This window comes from Xyrauchen texanus, chromosome 36 (assembly GCF_025860055.1).
Source record: "Xyrauchen texanus isolate HMW12.3.18 chromosome 36, RBS_HiC_50CHRs, whole genome shotgun sequence".
Classification (NCBI taxonomy): domain Eukaryota; kingdom Metazoa; phylum Chordata; class Actinopteri; order Cypriniformes; family Catostomidae; genus Xyrauchen; species Xyrauchen texanus.
Genome location: NC_068311.1, coordinates 35,865,822 through 35,884,607, shown reverse-complemented (window position 1 = coordinate 35,884,607; position 18,786 = coordinate 35,865,822). Strand labels below are relative to the sequence as shown.

General features: G+C 38.2%; 1 protein-coding gene across 3 annotated transcripts in view; it reads right to left on the bottom strand.

Annotated features, from left to right (window-relative positions):
- mre11a (MRE11 homolog A, double strand break repair nuclease) overlaps positions 1 to 18,786 on the bottom strand; it is an 80,397-nt gene that overhangs the window by 42,390 nt on the left and 19,221 nt on the right. For all 3 annotated transcript variants that reach the window (XM_052107109.1, XM_052107108.1, XM_052107110.1), the window contains 5 exons: positions 16,090 to 16,204; positions 15,605 to 15,790; positions 8,699 to 8,870; positions 2,188 to 2,268; positions 1,738 to 1,867 (listed from right to left, as the gene is read on the bottom strand). In XM_052107109.1, coding sequence (XP_051963069.1) covers positions 1,738 to 1,867; positions 2,188 to 2,268; positions 8,699 to 8,870; positions 15,605 to 15,790; positions 16,090 to 16,204 — 684 coding nt within the window. The remainder of the gene's footprint in view (positions 1 to 1,737; positions 1,868 to 2,187; positions 2,269 to 8,698; positions 8,871 to 15,604; positions 15,791 to 16,089; positions 16,205 to 18,786) is intronic.

The following is an 18,786-nucleotide window of genomic DNA, read 5'->3' as shown; positions in this document are numbered from 1 at the left end:
TTTGAGTGGTCATGATTTCCTGTATATTGCAAAATTACATCACTTAAGGAGTTAAAAATTACTGAGTGCACCTTTAACGATTACCTAAAATCACATGATACACTGATTAAGGTCTGCTGCGGCAGGCAAGCATGCTGGATTTCCTTTTACGTCATGAATTAACATTTCCATAGGCACAAAAAGAAAAACAAGATTTTCTCTGCAGTGCTTTTCATGAGTTCAAAGCGGCATGAATCATGTGGATGCGGCTTCATGATTACTGATGCAAAGTTGATAGCCACAGCCTACCGCCTGATTACTATTGTGGAGGATAAAGGTTTAATGTCCATTGCAATGAATATACAACCTATGGGGACTAGTCAACTTCCCACTTAGACTTTGTCTTTCTATATTTATACTAAGGAAGGCTGTTTAATTAGTGTTAATAAAACATGATTACAAATTGTTTTGCTTTATTTTCTAACTATTAACTAAATGCATTCTGACAGGAAAATAAGCATGTATAGAATCAGAAATGTGTGTTTTCTCTGTCCTTCCTGTATGAGGTAGCATAAAAAATGTAATGTTAAGAAAAGTGAATACGCTGACTACCACCACTGGAGTTGCGAGTTCGAATCCAGGGAGTGCTGAGTGACTCCAGCCAGGTCTCCTAAGCAACCAAATTGGCCTGGCTGCTAGGGAAGGTAGAGTCACATTGGGTTAACCTCCTCGTGGTCACTATAATGTGGTTTTTGCTCTAGTTGGGGCGCGTGGTGAGTTGTGCGTGAAGCCTCCGTATTTGCTATATCTCCACGGTAATGCGCTCAACAAGCCACGTGATAAGATGCAGAGGAAACTGAGATTCATCCTCTGCCACCTTGCAGGATTGAGTCACTACATCACCACAAGGACTTAGAGCGCATTGGGAATTGGGCATTCCAAATTGGAGGGAAAAGGTGAAAAAGTGAATAAACTGTGATGTTAAGAAATTGAAGTAAATGTCTTCAGTAGAGGGGTGGTGGTGGTGGCAGCCACAAAACAAGTTGTTCAGTAGTCTAACTATTAGGCTATTTACGGTTGCAAGCAATGCAGAAACTTTATTAATATAGGTACAATAATATAGAATTCAATTAATGCGAGATGTGCATGTACCAGCTATTTCACATCTATTTTGAACATGCCATGTCTGGCCTAAATTGGATTAATAACCATTTAAACAATAGGAAGCAGGATAAAAAGTTTATAAGGGTTGGGGGAAAAATGCTACCAAAAATTACAATAAAATGCCCTCTTAAAAATTCTTCTGTTTTTATTTGTAACACCTGATATAGTTTTAAATATTCTTATATAGTTCTAATCATATATATATATATATATATATACACACACACACACACACACACACACACACACACACACACACACAATACAGAACATTTATTATATTTATTGTATAGACACACAGTTTTTATTTTTAATGGTTAGAAAAAAAGATGCCCTTATAATGGTAAAAAAATGTGGAATAAGTGGAATAACTGATTCTGAATAACTGTCATTGTGGGCAAATTACCACCTAAAGTGTGCATTATATTTAAATCACTCATCTGTTGCCAATTATTCCTTAGTTTAATATTGTCAATATAGTCACGTCTGAAGGGGTTGCAATCACTGCACATCATGCCCCACAAAAGGCTTTTGGCCGTAACTACATTCCCAACATAGCTCTCGAACCTTACAGCTTAAGTATGAGTGGCTTGCCTTTAATGTTGTCTTTGGCTTCTCTGTGTCTGATGAAATGCAGGATATCTTTGGGATTTGCCACTCGATCTACAAACTTCTGACTGAAGCGCATGGTGTTAAACACTTCAAAACCGCCACTATAATCCACCTGAGGGAGAAAGAGCATAAAAGAGAGAGCCAGAACGAAAATAAAAGAATATGGATTAGACCTCTGTTCACAAAACACTGCATGTTATATATGCCGAACACATCCAAGGGTATACATTGGAGGTGTGATTGATGTATGAAACCTTTATTAGAGGCAGAGAACACCACACAATATTATATTGACTGTTGTCATTACAATGACAGTGCTAAAATTACATCTGAACATTGCTTTTACATTCACAACACATGCAGTGTTCTTATAACTCAGACAACTGTAAACACAAAACCTAGACAATGAGTGTTTGTGCGATTGATACACACTCTTAGTCTGATGAGCGGTTTCTCAGGAGTTTGTGGATTTCCGAGTCTCTCTCTCTCTGCCTCTTCAAGCATCTCTTCAACCTGAGACAATGGTGAGACAAAATAACAGTTCAAGCACTGCTATACAACTGAACAATGTGAAGTCAAGCCAAAGTTTATTTATCAAAAGCACAACAATATAGCAAACAATCCAGATTAGCGCTTACTACTCAACAAAGTTTGTTCTAGTTTTGTTGCAAAGTGCATCAGGCAGTTTGTGATTGGATTATGAATGCGTCGTCTGATGCTGAGAATGTACAAATGTACACTCACCAAGCACGTTTTAAGAACACTATGGTCCTAATAAAGTGTCAGACATGGTCTTATGCTAATGCAGCCCATCCACCTCAAGGTTCAACATGTTCTGAGATGCTATTCTGCTCATTACAATTGTACAGAGTGGTTATCTGAGTTATCATAGCCATTCTGTCAGCTCCAACCAGTCCGGCAATTCTCCATTGAACTCTCTCATCAACAAGGCGTTTCCATCTGCAGAACTGCCGCTCATTGGATGTTTTTTATTTTTGTCACAATTTTGAGTAAAATATAGAGACTGTTGAGTGTGAAAATTCCAGGAGATCAGCAGTTACAGAAATACTCAAACCAGCCCATCTGGCATCAACAATCATGCCACAATCAAAATCATTGAGATCACATTTTCCCCCATTCTGATGGTTGATGTGAACATTAACTGAAGCCGCTGACCCGATTTTATGCACTGCTGCCACACGATTGGCTGATTAGATAATCGCATGAATAAGTAGGTGTACAGGTGTTCTAGTAAAGTGCTCAGTGAGTGTATATACATTATACACACAGTGGAAAACAAAGTCTAAGACGACACTGAAAATTTGGGATTCAAATGTATTTAAACCTGGGAATAAACAAACATTTAATCCTGCACAATTTCAAGTCAAGTCAAGTGGTTTTTATCCAAGGTTACTAATCAAATAAGCTTTTTTGATCATATCATTGACTATGTTAGCCTTTTTGCTCAAATTGAAACACAAGATCAGACATATATTTCAAACAGCTATGTGTGATTTCTGCTTTGTAGTGAAATGGTAGTGGTGAGATGCATCATTAACACATTGACACATAGCTGAATGACTCACAAACCAGCCAAGAGTGCAGAAGTAGCTGCGTCTTTTCGAAGGACAAAGTAAAAAGCAGATGAAACAGCGCTTTAACTCAAATCTGGCTCTGGGGCAAAGGCGGCATTATCTGACACAACACATCAACTTGGAAATGATGGGGACAATATGGGTGAAATGGATCGGGAAATATTGCTAGCTTTCAAACTTGTGTCCTTAACCTCCAATGGCTGAATGTGTTACATGTGTTAAAAGGCCACAGCTCTGACCAAATTTCTGTTTGTTTCCACAATTTCCCAAAATTATCTAAAAATGATTAAAAAAAAATTATCTATTTCAAAGACTAAGTTAAATGGAAAATGACTGACAGAAATGGTAAACGGTAGCGGAGAGCCGATTAAAAATGAAAGAAATAAATTATCAATCTATTAATTTGACAATAAAAATATGGATAAATAAACCAAATTATAAATGGACAAACAAATAGACACACTTAAATGTGTTTAATTCATGTTTAAAAATTTACCTATATTTAAAAATAAAATTGTGCATTATTAAATCATGTATTCTGTGTATAATATATATATATATATATATATATATATATATATATACACACACAACTACTTTTTACGACATGACCAAGCCCTCGTACATTCCAAGAGGTCAATGTAATACTTCCTCCATTTATATTATTAACAAAAGTAATTTACATATGTAAAGAGTAGACAAATGAAAATGAGGCAGCCCATACACAAAAAAAAAGAACTAAATAACGGAGATAACCTACATATACAGCATCCCAGAACTTGAACCAATTCAAAACAACCCACATCCTCCCATATGCTTCCCCAAAATGAAGCACTATATTCCCCCTTCGAGTCGAGACCACCTCTAGGATTCACCTCTAGCTCTTCACTCCTTACAGTCCCGCTCAACTCCACACTCAAGTATATGATGCTTAAAATATTGAAACTATTTCAAAAATACCATCCCTTAAGGAATGCCCTTTCAAGTGGTCTTTCAAATAGTAAGAAAAAAAAAACACAAGAACAATGGGCATTGTAAAATACTTGAGGCATTTACACCCGTGTTTTATCATCTGCATGTCTGCACCTGTCCCCACAAACTCAGTGGCCTCTCCAGAATCCATGAAGATCTTAAATTTACTTATGTTGAACACAGATCTTTGCTGGAATGCTGAGGCTGTGTGTCACCTTGAGATCTCATAGTGAACGCATCACCTAGATGAACGCCCATCGTGCAGTGAAGTCCGGAAAGAAGAAAACCTTGTGACCATTGTAATCCAAGTTACGCTCTAGGTGAAGTCGGATAATTAATTCCTTTTCCTGGTAGAATTGAACACAAGCAATGTTCATGCAAGGCTTTTCTTCCTCAGGCAGCAATGAGCTTGATCAATGATAAAAGGTCCCTGGAAGTGAGCATCACCCAGTAGTTTAGGGATCAGTGCAGCAACAAATTTGGTCTTCCCTTCTCCTCACCTTCTGGAATGCCAAGTATTTATACGTTGTTGTGCCGAGATCTCCCCTCAGAGTCTTTGATTTTCCTTTTATTTATAAGAAGCGGTTACGCTTCAAGAGAGCATATGCGGGTCTTGTCATCTTGTGCCTGACCCTTGATAGTTTCCAATCTCTCAGCAAACTTGTGCAGCCACGTCTGCAAGGACCGAATGTTTTCTTCAAATTTGTCAAATCTTTCGTTGATGGTTACCAGAATCTTGTTAGACATCTTTTCCCACATCAATGGAACATGATGTAGATAGAGTCCCGACTAGCAGGTTGATTAGCTGTGTCGTCACTAACCAGCTGCTGATGCCCAACACCTTTCGAGCATATCAGAAGTTAATGGTCTCATCAATGCCGCTGTTAAATGCTGAGCATGACCCTCCTCGAGTGTGCGCAATGGAAGGGAGCCGTTAAGCATCTTGGAGATCTGTCTCTCTCAGGATGTGTCTTTGTCTTCTAGGCTTAATGGCCTCAAGAGTAGCATCATTCTCTTGTGATTGCTGTGAATTAGGGAATTTCAGCACAGGAAAGCAAAAAAAGGAAGCCAGCTCAGTCACAGATTGAATGTCTGAAGTGCATGTCCGTCACTTTTTCAGGAGGGGGAGCCTGCTGGGTCCTATATTGCGGAGAACGTTGGGGACAATGGAAGCATCACTCAAAGGGAGGGGACAAGGGCATAGGAGTGAAAACTTGTTGGTTCGGATGGACAGTGATAACAACACTGATAGCTTGATAATTCGGTAGGGGGGAAGATTGCTCACACCAGCTTCACAGCCTGGCAAAGAAGCTGATTGCATGGAGCAGCAGGAACCTCTTGTTACGTGCAACACATAACCTGAGGGTGTTGAACCACCAGGGCTGATTTGCTATCCAGAGGGTACCCACTGTACAGGGAATGGTTACTCCATCCTCAAGTCATGGATCCGATGTGGCAGAGATTCTGACGGGCTGCCGTGCATCTCTTGATATCACATGAAAACACGCTATGTCCTGTTATTCTCCTTCGTGGGTGACAATGCACCATTGGTTGTGGGCTGAATGGCTTGATTATTATAAACACAAAGACATTTTTACAAAATGATGTTGTTACACTACTTAGAGATCCCACCCTGAAATTGCCATAAATTGTAGTTGGAAGGGGTGTGAATCCTTCTTTTGAAGGCAAATTGATTCGAGTCGCGATTCATAGGTTTTCATAGGTTTTTGATTAATTCATTACAAATGTTTTTTTTTTTTCAAATTCAGAACAATTCAATTCAATTAGATTCACAATTAAATTTGATTTGATTAAAGATTTGATTCTGACCTGTCTCTGACACATTGGGACATTTAACACACTCTTCTGTCCTCTTCATCCACCTCTCACCACCTCGCTGACTACAGATATCTTCACCACTTTTATACTGATACGGTTACAGCAATCAGCAGTACGTTCTTGGCATCACACCCTCTCAAACACCCATCTCCTGTATGCTGTTCTCTCCATGTTCTCTCTTCTAACCAACACTGAGGACTCTAAACTCCTCCACTTCAACCACCCCACCACCTGCCCCCTTGACCCTATTCCTTCCCACCTTCTCCAAGCCATCTCTCTATCATACTACCTGCACTCATACTCATAATTAACACATCTCTGCTTTCAGGCACTTTTCCCCACTGCATTTAAGCTGGCTCGAGTAAATCCACTGCTTAAAAATCCTGCATTTAACCCCACACAAGTAGGAAATTACAAGCTGGTTTCTCTCCTCCCATTTATTGCGAAAACCTTGAAAGGGTAATTTTCAATCAGACCTCTTCCTTTCTCTCACAGAACAAGCTGCAAGATGACAATCAGTCAGGCTTCGAAAGCAGACATTCCACTAAGATTGCCCTGCTGTCTGTCCATGAATCGCTGAGACAAGCGAGAGCTGGATTCAGATTATTCATCCTTATTCTCCTGGACCTATCTGCAAAATTTGACACAGTCAACCATCAGATCCTCCTGTCCAATCTGTCTATGATGGGCATCTCAGGAACAGTTCTTAGCTAGTTCAAGTTCTATCTCTCAGGTAGGTTATTCAAGGTAGCATGGAGAGGAGGGGTGCCCAAGTGAAATCACCTACAGGGACCTCAGGGCCTAGTGCTTGGCCCAATTCTCTTCTCCATAAACACAACATCGCTCAGTTCAAGCACACAGGTTTTCTTACAACTGCTACGCTGATGACACACAGACACAAAACATCACCGATAAGCTTGGTTCATCTACAATAACACCTTTCAAAACAGTTAGAAATCTAGGGGTAACCATTGACAACAAACACAATTTCATGACCACTCAAAAGAAGCCCAAACATGTAGATTTGCACACTACAACATTAGGAAGATGAGTCCCTTCATTTTTGATCATACCACACAACTCGTTGTTCAGTCTGTTGTCATATCTAGACTGGATTACTGTAATGCTCTTTTAGATTCTTTCTGAATGTGCAATTAGGCCTCTGCAAATGATCCGGAATGCAGCAGTTTTGCAGTTTTATTAGAGGTGCTCAGCGATTACAACCAAACAAACTGTTGGTCCTGCCGTAGGTCCTGTCCGTGGTCCTGAATGTGCTTTCTAGAACTCCAAACCTGGTGTTCGTGCAAAAAGTACCTGACCCACTCCACAAGGGGTATGGCTACGTCTTGGGCACTATTCAAGGGCATTTTAGTCCAGGAGATATGTGGAAGCTTGTCTTCCCCACACATATTTTTAAGAAATAATAGACTGGGTGTGACAAAACCCTCACTAGCAGCTCACAGAGAAGAAATATGCAGAGAATGAGGCAGCTGTAGGTAGCTGTGGTTTGCATTGGAATTACCAGCCAGACCAGCAAAACGTTTTCAAAACCCCTATCAAACCAGACAACTGACCAGCCTCACCAGACTGGGCAAACAGCTAAATCCAGCCAATCAGCTTGGGCTGGTTTTAGGTGGGTTATGTCCCCCAGTAGGATTCTGACACTATTAAATCTGGTGGTATATTAACATATGTTATTTTTTCTGTTTCAGAAGTCTTTAGAAATAATTATATATGGAATCTCAGGATGTGTCATACCAGGTAACAATTCTATATCATGCTATATATAATTTTCTTTTAATTACAATACATACATAAATTGTCGTGATGACATCAAAATGTAGTCTAATCTTAAACTTTCAAACATTTCATAGAGTTTTACTCATAAAATCTACGCATAATCTATAAAGGGATTATCTCATCATCTCATTATCACCATGTTGCATATATTAGTTGTCACAAAATTGTATGCCAAAAAACAACATTTTGAACATAAACATAATGATGACTGTCAAAATATCTTAAATAAAACTAATATAAATATATTATTTAAAAAAACAAAATATATAAAACGTCCTAGAGAGTATACCATTTTTTATATGCTTTTTTATATTTGTTTTTGCATTCTTGCACTCCTTGCTTGTTTCTGACCCACATATAAACAGTGCATTCAGAATTTACTATCAGACTAAATTTATTGAAATGGATGAAAAATCGGTGTACTTAGAAGTCAGTGAGAAAAATAAAAGGAGACTACAACCCTAACAAAAATAATGAAATAACAGCCATCCTCTCTCTTTGGATTTGTTGCTCTTATATGTAACCCATTTTCTGAAGCAAGTATATTACAAGGCAGTTCACAATTACAATGAGTAAAAGTGATTTAAGGGTTGAAAATTAGCTTTTCTTTCCTATATTCTGCATTTTCTTTTCTTTCTTTGGAAAGACCTCTCTGTGAGTAAAACTAATTAGTCATGTGCTCTTGTGCGAGTTTCTGAATGCATCTGTTGGACGAGCATGTCGGTATGCACAGGTACCTTCTCCTGACAGAAAGCCTGGACTTTCAGCATGACATTGGGTTGCTCCGGCCTGAAAAGGTCAGGATGGTCAGAGAGCATGATGTCCTGAATGAAGAACTGCCTGACAGTCTGTAAAGGAATCTTCTGAAGATTCATCTTTTTACCCTTCACCCTCAATAACCCAATGTGCCTGTGGAAAACAAAGAGAAAAAAAACATTACCAACTCTATTAACCTCACACATTTATATTCAAATATATTCACTAAATTATTCACTCTATAAGTTCACACCACTTTGAGGTCAAAATAAATTATCATCAACATGTAAAGCAATAGGTCAAACAAATGTAATCACCCTCACGTTGAATGAATTGAATCTGAACGTGGATGCAAAAAAGGTTTCAGAGAATTGGTGGTGGGGAAGATTATCTATGAACAGCACCTTAAAATAATAGTTCAACCAAATATGATAACTCATTTACTCTTATGCCATTTCAAAATTGTATGCTTTTATTTCTTCTGCAAAACACAAAGATATTTTGATGGAGATATGATACGTTTATATACACTCACCTAAAGGATTATTAGGAACACATACTAATACTGTGTTTGACCCCCTTTCGCCTTCAGAACTGCCTTAATTCTACGTGGCATTGATTCAACAAGGTGCTGAAAGCATTCTTTAGAAATGTTGGCCCATATTGATAGGATAGCATCTTGCAGTTGATGGAGATTTGTGGGATGCACATCCAGGGCATGAAGCTCCTGTTCCACCACATCCCAAAGATGCTCTATTGGGTTGAGATCTGGTGACTGTGGGGCCCATTTTAGTACAGTTAACTCATTGTCATGTTTGAGAAACCAATTTGAAATGATTCGAGCTTTGTGACATGGTGCATTATCCTGCTGGAAGTAGCCATCAGAGGATGGGTACATGGTGGCCATAAAGGGATGGACATGGTCAGAAACAATGCTCAGGTAGGCTGTGGCATTTAAACGATGCCCAATTGGCACTAAGGGGCCTAAAGTGTGCCAAGAAAACATCCCCCACACCATTACACCACCACCACCAGCCTGCACAGTGGTAACAAGGCATGATGGATCCATGTTCTCATTCTGTTTACGCCAAATTCTAACTCTACCATCTGAATGTCTCAACAGAAATCGAGACTCATCAGACCAGGCAACATTTTTCCAGTCTTTAACTGTCCAATTTTGGTGAGCTCTTGCAAATTGTAGCCTCTTTTTCCTATTTGTAGTGGAGATGAGTGGTACCCGGTGGGGTCTTCTGCTGTTGTAGCCCATCCGCCTCAAGGTTGTGCGTGTTGTGGCTTCACAAATGCTTTTCTGCATACCTCGGTTGTAACGAGTGGTTATTTCAGGCAAAGTTGCTCTTCTATCAGCTTGAATCAGTCGGCCCATTGTCCTCTGACCTCTAGCATCAACAAGGCATTTTCGCCCACAGGACTGCCGCATACTGGATGTTTTTCCCTTTTCACACCATTCTTTGTAAACCCTATAAATGGTTGTGTGTGAAAATCCCAGTAACTGAGCAGATTGTGAAATACTCAGATCAGCCCGTCTGGCACCAACAACCATGCCACGCTCAAAATTGCTTAAATCACCTTTCTTTCCCATTCTGACATTCAGTTTGGAGTTCAGGAGATTGTCTTGACCAGGACCACACCCCTAAATGCATTGAAGCAACTGCCATGTGATTGGTTGATTAGATAATTGCATTAATGAGAAATTGAACAGGTGTTCCTAACAATCCTTTAGGTGAGTGTATAAATCTTTATAAATGATAAAATATAAAAAAATCTCTCTCTCACTCTATATACAGGTGCTGGTCATATAATTAGAATATCATCAAAAAGTTGATTTATTTCAGTAATTCCATTCAAAAAGTGAAACTTGGATATTATATTCATTGATTACACACAGACTGATATATTTCAAATGTTTATTTCATTTAATTGTGATGATTAAAACTGACAACTAATGAGAATCCCAAATTCAGTATCTCCGAAAATTAGAATATTACTTAAGACCAATACAAAAAAAGGATTTTTAGAAATGTTGGCCAACTGAAAAGTATGAACATGAAAAGTATGAGCATGTACAGCACTCAATACTTTGTTGGGGCTCCTTTTGCCTGAATTACTGCAGCAATGCGGCGTGGCATGGAGTCGATCAGTCGGTGGCACTGCTCGGGTGTTATGAGAGCCCAGGTTGCTCTGATAGTGGCCTTCAGCTCTTCTGCATTGTTGGGTCTGGCGTATCGCATCTTCCCCTTCACAATACCCCATAGATTTTCTATAGGGTTAAGGTCAGGTGAGTTTGCTGGCCAATTAAGAACAGGGATACCATGGTCCTTAAACCAGGTACTGGTAGCTTTGGCACGGTGTGCAGGTGCCAAGACCTGTTGGAAAATGAAATCTGTTGGTCAGCAGCAGGAAGCATGAAGTGCTCTAAAACTTCCTGGTAGACGGCTGCGTTGACCTTGGACCTCAGAAAACACAGTGGACCAACACCAGCAGATGACATGGCACCCCAAACCATCACTGACTGTGGAAACTTTACACTGGACTTCAAGCAACATGGATTCTGTGCCTCGCCTCTCTTCCTCCAGACTCTGGGGCCTTGATTTCCAAAGGAAATGCAAAATTTACTTTCATCAGAGAACATAACTTGGACCACTCAGCAGCAGTCCAGTCCTTTTTGTCTTTAGCCCAGGCGAGATGCTTCTGACGCTGTGTCTTGTTCAAGAGTGGCTTGACACAAGGAATGCAACAGCTGAAACCCATGTCTTGCATACGTCTGTGCGTGGTGGTTCTTCAAGCACTGACTCCAGCTGCAGTCCACTCTTTGTGAATCTCCCCCACATTTTTGAATGGGTTTTGTTTCACAATCCTCTCCAGGGTGTGGTTATCCCTATTGCTTGTACACTTTTTTTCTACCACATCTTTTCCTTCCCTTCGCCTCTCTATTAATGTGCTTGGACACAGAGCTCTGTGAACAGCCAGCCTCTTTAGCAATGACCTTTGTGTCTTGCCCTCCTTGTGCAAGGTGTCAATGGTCGTCTTTTGGACAGCTGTCAAGTCAGCAGTCTTCCCCATGATTGTGTAGCCTACAGAACTAGACTGAGAGACCATTTAAAGGTCTTTGCAGGTGTTTTGAGTTAATTAGCTGATTAGAGTGTGGCACCCGGTGTCTTCAATATTGAACCTTTTCACATTATTCAAATTTTCTGAGATACTGATTTTGGGGTTTTTCATTAGTTGTCAGTTATAATCATCAATTAAAAGGAATGAACATTTGAAATATATCAGTCTGTGTGGAATGAATGTATACATTATCCAAGTTTCACTTTTTGAATGGAATTACTGAAATAAATCAACTTTTTGATGATATTCTAATTATATGACCAGCACCTGTGTATATATATAATGTAATCAAGATTCAAATCATGATCGTGACAAGGAAACTGCAAATGTCAAAATTCAGAGTGAAACAGGAGATATATTTTGGTCTGCTTCTCAACCAAAAATTATCATATCGCTTCAGAAGACATGGATTAAACCACTTGAGTATTATGGATTATGTTTATGCTGCCTTGACGTCCTTTTTGGAGCTTGAAAGTTTTGGACATAATTGACTTGCATTGTATGGATATAAACACATCATATCTCCATTAAAATATCTTTGTGTTTGCTCCACAGAAGAAAGTCATAATAGTTTGAAACAGCATTAGGTGAAAAAAAAAATTTTTTGGGTGAACCAGTCCTTTAAAGCAAAATTGCAAATGTCATATTGTCAATTCTTACAAAAAAAAAGTAGGCGTAAATTAAATCACATCTTTATTTCTGATGTATTTTTTCCGTAGAATAATATGCTCAAGAGCACAAAAGGGGCTTCCAACAAACAAGAGGACTTGTAAATTAGTGAATGTGTGTGTGTGTGTGTGTGTGTGTGTGTGTGTGTGTGTGTGTGTGTGTGTGTGTGTGGTGTGTGTGTGGTTTATGAGGACATTGTTTTTAGGTTACAAACTGGTAATGGAGTGAACTACAGTGAACTACTGACACCGTGCAAATTATGTTCCGAACCTTTGCTGGGAAGGAAATGTAGAGACTGGAGCTCTTGAAATTTTAATTGAATACCTCTGCTATATATTGACAGAAAGGTGATCATGTTTACAGTGATCCTTGCCCCCCTCACCCTCTCGGTTGTAAATTGAGTTATTGAGGTTCATAAATAAAACAGTATTTTCAGCAGATTCTTAGTTTGTTTTGTGCACATCATAATAGTGTGTTTTATAAATGTAACACCTCACATCACACAACTGAGTAGAGCTGTACAGTGTTTATTAAGCACTCACAGAGCCGAGCACACTCTTCCAGGAAAATCTCTCACACTTTATGTAATGTAATTTTAGTATGATGTAATTAACTGGTTCGTTCTGATGTTTCGTTGAAACAAGAAAAATGATTCACAAACTTCCCAGGCCCATTTGAGTGAGGACATACTTAAAACACATCTCTGCCTGATGCGTGTGCTCAGCTTGAACATGCACGCCTACAAAATAGAGCACAATAATTTTGATCATAATAAAATCGTATTTGTAACAAGTAACAACAGAACAGAAAGTACAACGAATAGTTGAAAAAAATCATTTGCATCCTGTCATAACAGGAAAATGCAATCTGATTCTGATTATTGTGATGGTCACACCCAACACTGCTTAGTAGCAGCTCTTTATGTGCTTTGCAGAGTCACTGAAGGGATGTCAAAAATGTTAAAACCATTCTGATGGTTGATGTGAACATTAAGTGAGGATCCTGACCTGTATCTGCATGATTTTATGCACTGCAACTACACAATTTGCTGATTAGATAATCAACTTTAACTTTCAACTTTATAGTCCTGAGAGGGCAATTAAGAAGACAAGACCAAATAGACATACGACACTTGATAAAATACATAACAATGAGTAATGTATAAGATGGTAAAAACAGCTTTCGGAGCACCGGCTCACTCAAGTAACACAACTTCAGCAAACCAATAAAAAGGGCTGAAGTACTACCTCTTCCTTTTAGAATTGAGCAAGGAGATAGCTGATGGGACGAATTAAACTTTAAACTTATTAGTCCTTACTAAAGGGACTCTATAGAGGGTGCTAGTTGGCAAGGTCTGAAAAGCTTGATGATGTACATTATCAGAAAGAACAGAATCGACTTTACCCAAGACTTTAATGTTAATCATAATGCAGTTGAAATTGCAATATTTTTCAAAATAAATCAAAATTAAATGTTTTGAACAAATCGTTCAGCCCCACGTTAAACAACATTTACATGGTTGAGGCTAGGGGATGCACCGATACCACTTTTTCTCTTCCGATCCGATTCCGATATTGGAAATCTCAGTATCGGCCGATCCCGATCACGATACCAGTGTTGCTGTTTTTTTTTGCATAATCAGTTTAGAATATCTTTTCATTATTGTTTGGAACTAATTGGGTGTACTCTTTAAATTGTAAAGAAACATAAACCTCTAACTACACATTATTTCATATAAATGTACAGCTTATTAAGAAACACTTTATTGGTAACTAGTATACTGGATAATGCAGCAACAAAATGAACAGTAATTCCAGTATAAGTCACCAGAAGTGTCTGGATTTTAAAGGACCATTCAACTTAAATATTATTATCATTTGTAAACAAATAATAATATATTATAATAGTAATACATCTCAATCATGCACCTTTTGTCATGAATGCACTGGTCTCTCTCTCTCTTTCTTCCTCACTGCCTTCAGCTCACTCTCCCCTGAGTCCTGATTAGGAGCACCTGCATATCATTAGTGGCTAATCAAGGACTGCATATATATATATATATATATATATATATATATATATATATATATATATATATACCGCTTTCATGCGCACTCTTTGTCTGTTCTCATCGATAGTATCTCTGAGACTCCAGAGCTTTCTACCAGGTCAAACATGCCTGCGTCCATTATTGCCAGCAAGTATCATCAGACAGTTGTGAGTGATCCGTTTCATCAGTTCGTGTCTATACACTGTCAGGATATTACTCACAATGTTTACATCACCGTTTCAATCCTCTGTTCAATAAATCCTGCTACTGAGTTCATATCTCTGCCTGAGTCTCACCATGACACCTTTAACTGACCAACCTTTTAAACCCTCACGCTTTTATTTTGACATTTGAACCGAACTATTGAGCATCTACATCTGAGATGTTGTTCGTGAGTAGCGCTCAAATATTGCACACCGCGTGAAGGCTAAAGATAGGCGTGCGTGTGTTTAAACAGAGCAACTACATTCAATAGCGCGATGGAGCTGCACGTGCATTTTATACATTTACTTATAAAACACAACCTTTTGTGATTCACAAGAGTTATCGCACATCTTCAAGTGGCTTTGAATAAAATGCACGAGTCATATGAACTACTTTGTGTTTTTATCGTACTATTGTGTCATTTTTTGAGCTTGACAGTAACAAACATGACTAACACACAGTATCAGATTTGGATCAGGCTCATCGGACCGATACCCGATATGTTTAAAAATGTCAGTATCAGAGCCGATAGCGATCCAGGTATCAGACTGGTGCATCCCTAGTATTGCAGTAATGCTAACTAAAAAAGCAAGTATAATCATTTAGAAAAATATTATAATATTAATAGAATTTGTTTCATTATTACAAATAAAGGTACATTTAAAAAAGCATTTTAATCACAGTGTGTTTCATTTCAGTGCATCACTGGTATTGGTAATCCACAGCATGCCACAGCTACAGTAAAAAGAAATTGCATTGAAAACAACCTGGAATATTCCTTTAACAGCAGTGGAAATGTGTGTGTGTTTTTATGAATAAGTGCATGCATACAAACTTTTTGACCGCTTCTCCCGGTGACAGTGAGGTGACGACTGAGCTGCCGGGCTGCGTGACATAGAAGAGCTGCTGTTCATTACGAACTGGAGCAATTTTACACTCATGTTCGTGACCCCAGACCACCAGATCCAGAAAGTCATCCAAAAACTGTTCCGGGATGTAGTTAGTTGCCCCGTGCTTACTCCTGCAAACACACAAACACACACCCACAAAATCATTGGAACCACATTTCTTGAAATTTTTAAAGATAATGAACTTCCCTTTATTCCATCTGAGTAGAAATACATGTTCTTTGAGTATGTATCTGGCTCTCAAGACACATTGAATGTTCAAAGAAAATAGACAGTATAGTCTGATGTACAACATCAAAATTCACAAAACAAAATTGAATCCAAAAATTTACAGACTTACTGTCTAAACTGCCTTTTTTAGAAAGTAGAAAAAAACATTGCAATGCTAATTAATGAAATGTTTCAACTGAACCTGTTTTGATGGATGACAAACAAGTTGAACCAACTGTCTTCATCCTCTTTGGGCCGAAGCATGGTCACTTGGTTGTTAACAAACATCCGGTACAGCCTCTCATCTGGAATGGAACCTGAGTGGACAAAAATGCTAATTTTTGGAAATGCAAAAAACAAAATCCCATTTCAGGTAAAAATAAAAAGCTAAACAATCTAGTCAGCCTCTGACACCCCCCTCCCTCACACAAGAGGGTTGGGTAGTAGCACAATAGTTATAAGATGTGAAACACTGAGAATGTTAGGCTATCTGGGTGTGCTTAAATCTTAGTGGTAACATTTTTTTTTAACCCTTTGGAATAACCTGCATTTATGTATAAATTGTCTTAAAATCTGGTTTAATCTTCATTTTAGTTCAAATACAATAAAACAAACACAATCTTTTTTAACCAATAACACACAAAGTATTGTATTGTTCTTGTACATATTCAATACATCATTTAACTCAAAAGTTAGAGTCAAGAGTTGGTAAACCTGGCATCCAATTAATGAAACAAGATTGGAGGTGTGGGTTAAAGCTACTTTGACTTATAAAAAGCACTAAAAAGCAATTTTGAGTTTGCCATTCACAAGAAGCATCTGCTGAGGTGGACCATGCCTTGCAAAAAATAAATATGTGAAGGCCTACGATCAAGAATTGTTGCTTTGCATAAAGCTGGAAAGGGTCACAAAGTTATCTCGAAGAGCTTAGATATTCATCTATGCACAGTTAGACAAACTGTCTATAAATGGAGACGATTAAGTACTGTGGCTACTCTCCCTAGAAGTGGCCGTCCCATCAAGATGACTGAAAGGGCACATCGCGGAATCCTCAATGAGGTTAAAAAAAGAACACTAGAGTAACAGCTAAAGACATGAAGGAATCATTGGAACTGGTCAAGATCTAGGTTTATGAGTCTACTATACAGATATCATTAAACAGGCATGGTGTCCATGGCAGGACACAACAAAACCGCTGCTTTCAAACAAAAACATTGCTGCACGCCTGAAGTTTGCAAAAGACCAACTTGGCACTCCACAATAATACTGAGAAAATGATTTGTGGACTGATGAAACACAGATTGAATTGTTTGGGAAAAACACATAGCACAACATAACATATATGTAACATATATGTCGAAAAAAGGGCAACGCACATGAACATAAAAACATCATCCTAACGGTGAAGTATGGTGGAGGGAACATCATGATTTGGGGCTGCTCTGCTGCTTTGTCAGAGTGGCTGTGCAGCAGATGAATCTCAGTAGAATTAAGTTGGGTAATGCAGCAGGACAATACATCAAAGTAAATCCACTACAGAATGGCTTCAAAGAAGAAAAGCCAGTTTTTGGAGTGGCCCATTCAAAGCCCAGACCTTAATCCTATAGGGATGCTGTTAGGCTGGGTATCAAGTTCGATACATTTTAGGCTCCGACCAAATTGCCTCCAAACAATCGAGTATTGAAAAATGTCTTGTCGTTCGGTACCAAATTTCTATACCTAAGGGGTTAATCTCATCAACGTCAGTGATAAGCATGTAGCATGCGAGATGTGCCCAAATCTAAAAGTGCTGGTGATTGGCTGTGTTTAGGCATCATGAAAAAACACTAGTATCAGAAAATGTTTCGAGTTCCAGGTCTGGTAATATTTTTAACACTGTTCTACATTACAGAGAAATACTAAACCCTATTAAATGTAAAATATCTTTAAAATATCATTTTTACAAGCGCACACACAAAGCGAGCCACAGCAACACCAGCAAAAGCGGTAATGATTCTGTGACGGAAAAACCAGCCAGGAGACCGTCTGAACATTGAGTTAATTTATAGAGAGAAATGCACATTCGGGTTGAGCAAACAGAAGATGAACTCGGGATCAATGATGGTCAGAGAAATCACCAATAGCTGATGCCTTTGACCATATCATGACGATATTTGGCTCGTTTTCCCATTCATCTATTAAATTATTATCAAATTAATATTACAAATAATTTGCCTGTAGACACAAAGACACTCATTTGAAGAAACACTTTATTATATTATTAAGTACAGATGACAGAAAAGTCGTATATGGGCATATATGAAGCGCTGATATGGAGGAGTGCAGTCTCGTGGAACACGCATCTAAAGATCTCACACTATGTTTCTGCATTCCGATTTTTTTTTTTTATGAGAGCTGCAAATGACATCAGACATCTCAGTTCAGGAGGTGCTTTGAGTTCAGTTCACTTTATTTCCACAGAGCAGTTTATTGTGAACGCAATATAATACAAACTATATAAAATACAAAATGTATAAAATAATACAAAAGCACATTCACCTCGAACCATGATTTATATTTCAGTGATTAGCATCATCATTATAATTATTATGTTTACATTTTGATTTGTTTTTGTAATTTTCCGTCTGCATGTTTAGGCAGATTCTTGCCTGACGGTAAATGTGGTTACGTAAATATATGTATATATATGTATATATATGTATATATATATATATATATATATATATATATATATATATATATATATATATATATATATATATATTATTATTATTATTTTATCACTTTATTATTTATTTGATTTTTCAACAAAAGAGCTAAAATAATAATACAATTATGTTTCCAGGTTTATATTAGATTTTGAATCCTAGATTTTATTTTACCTTAATTTTTAATAGTT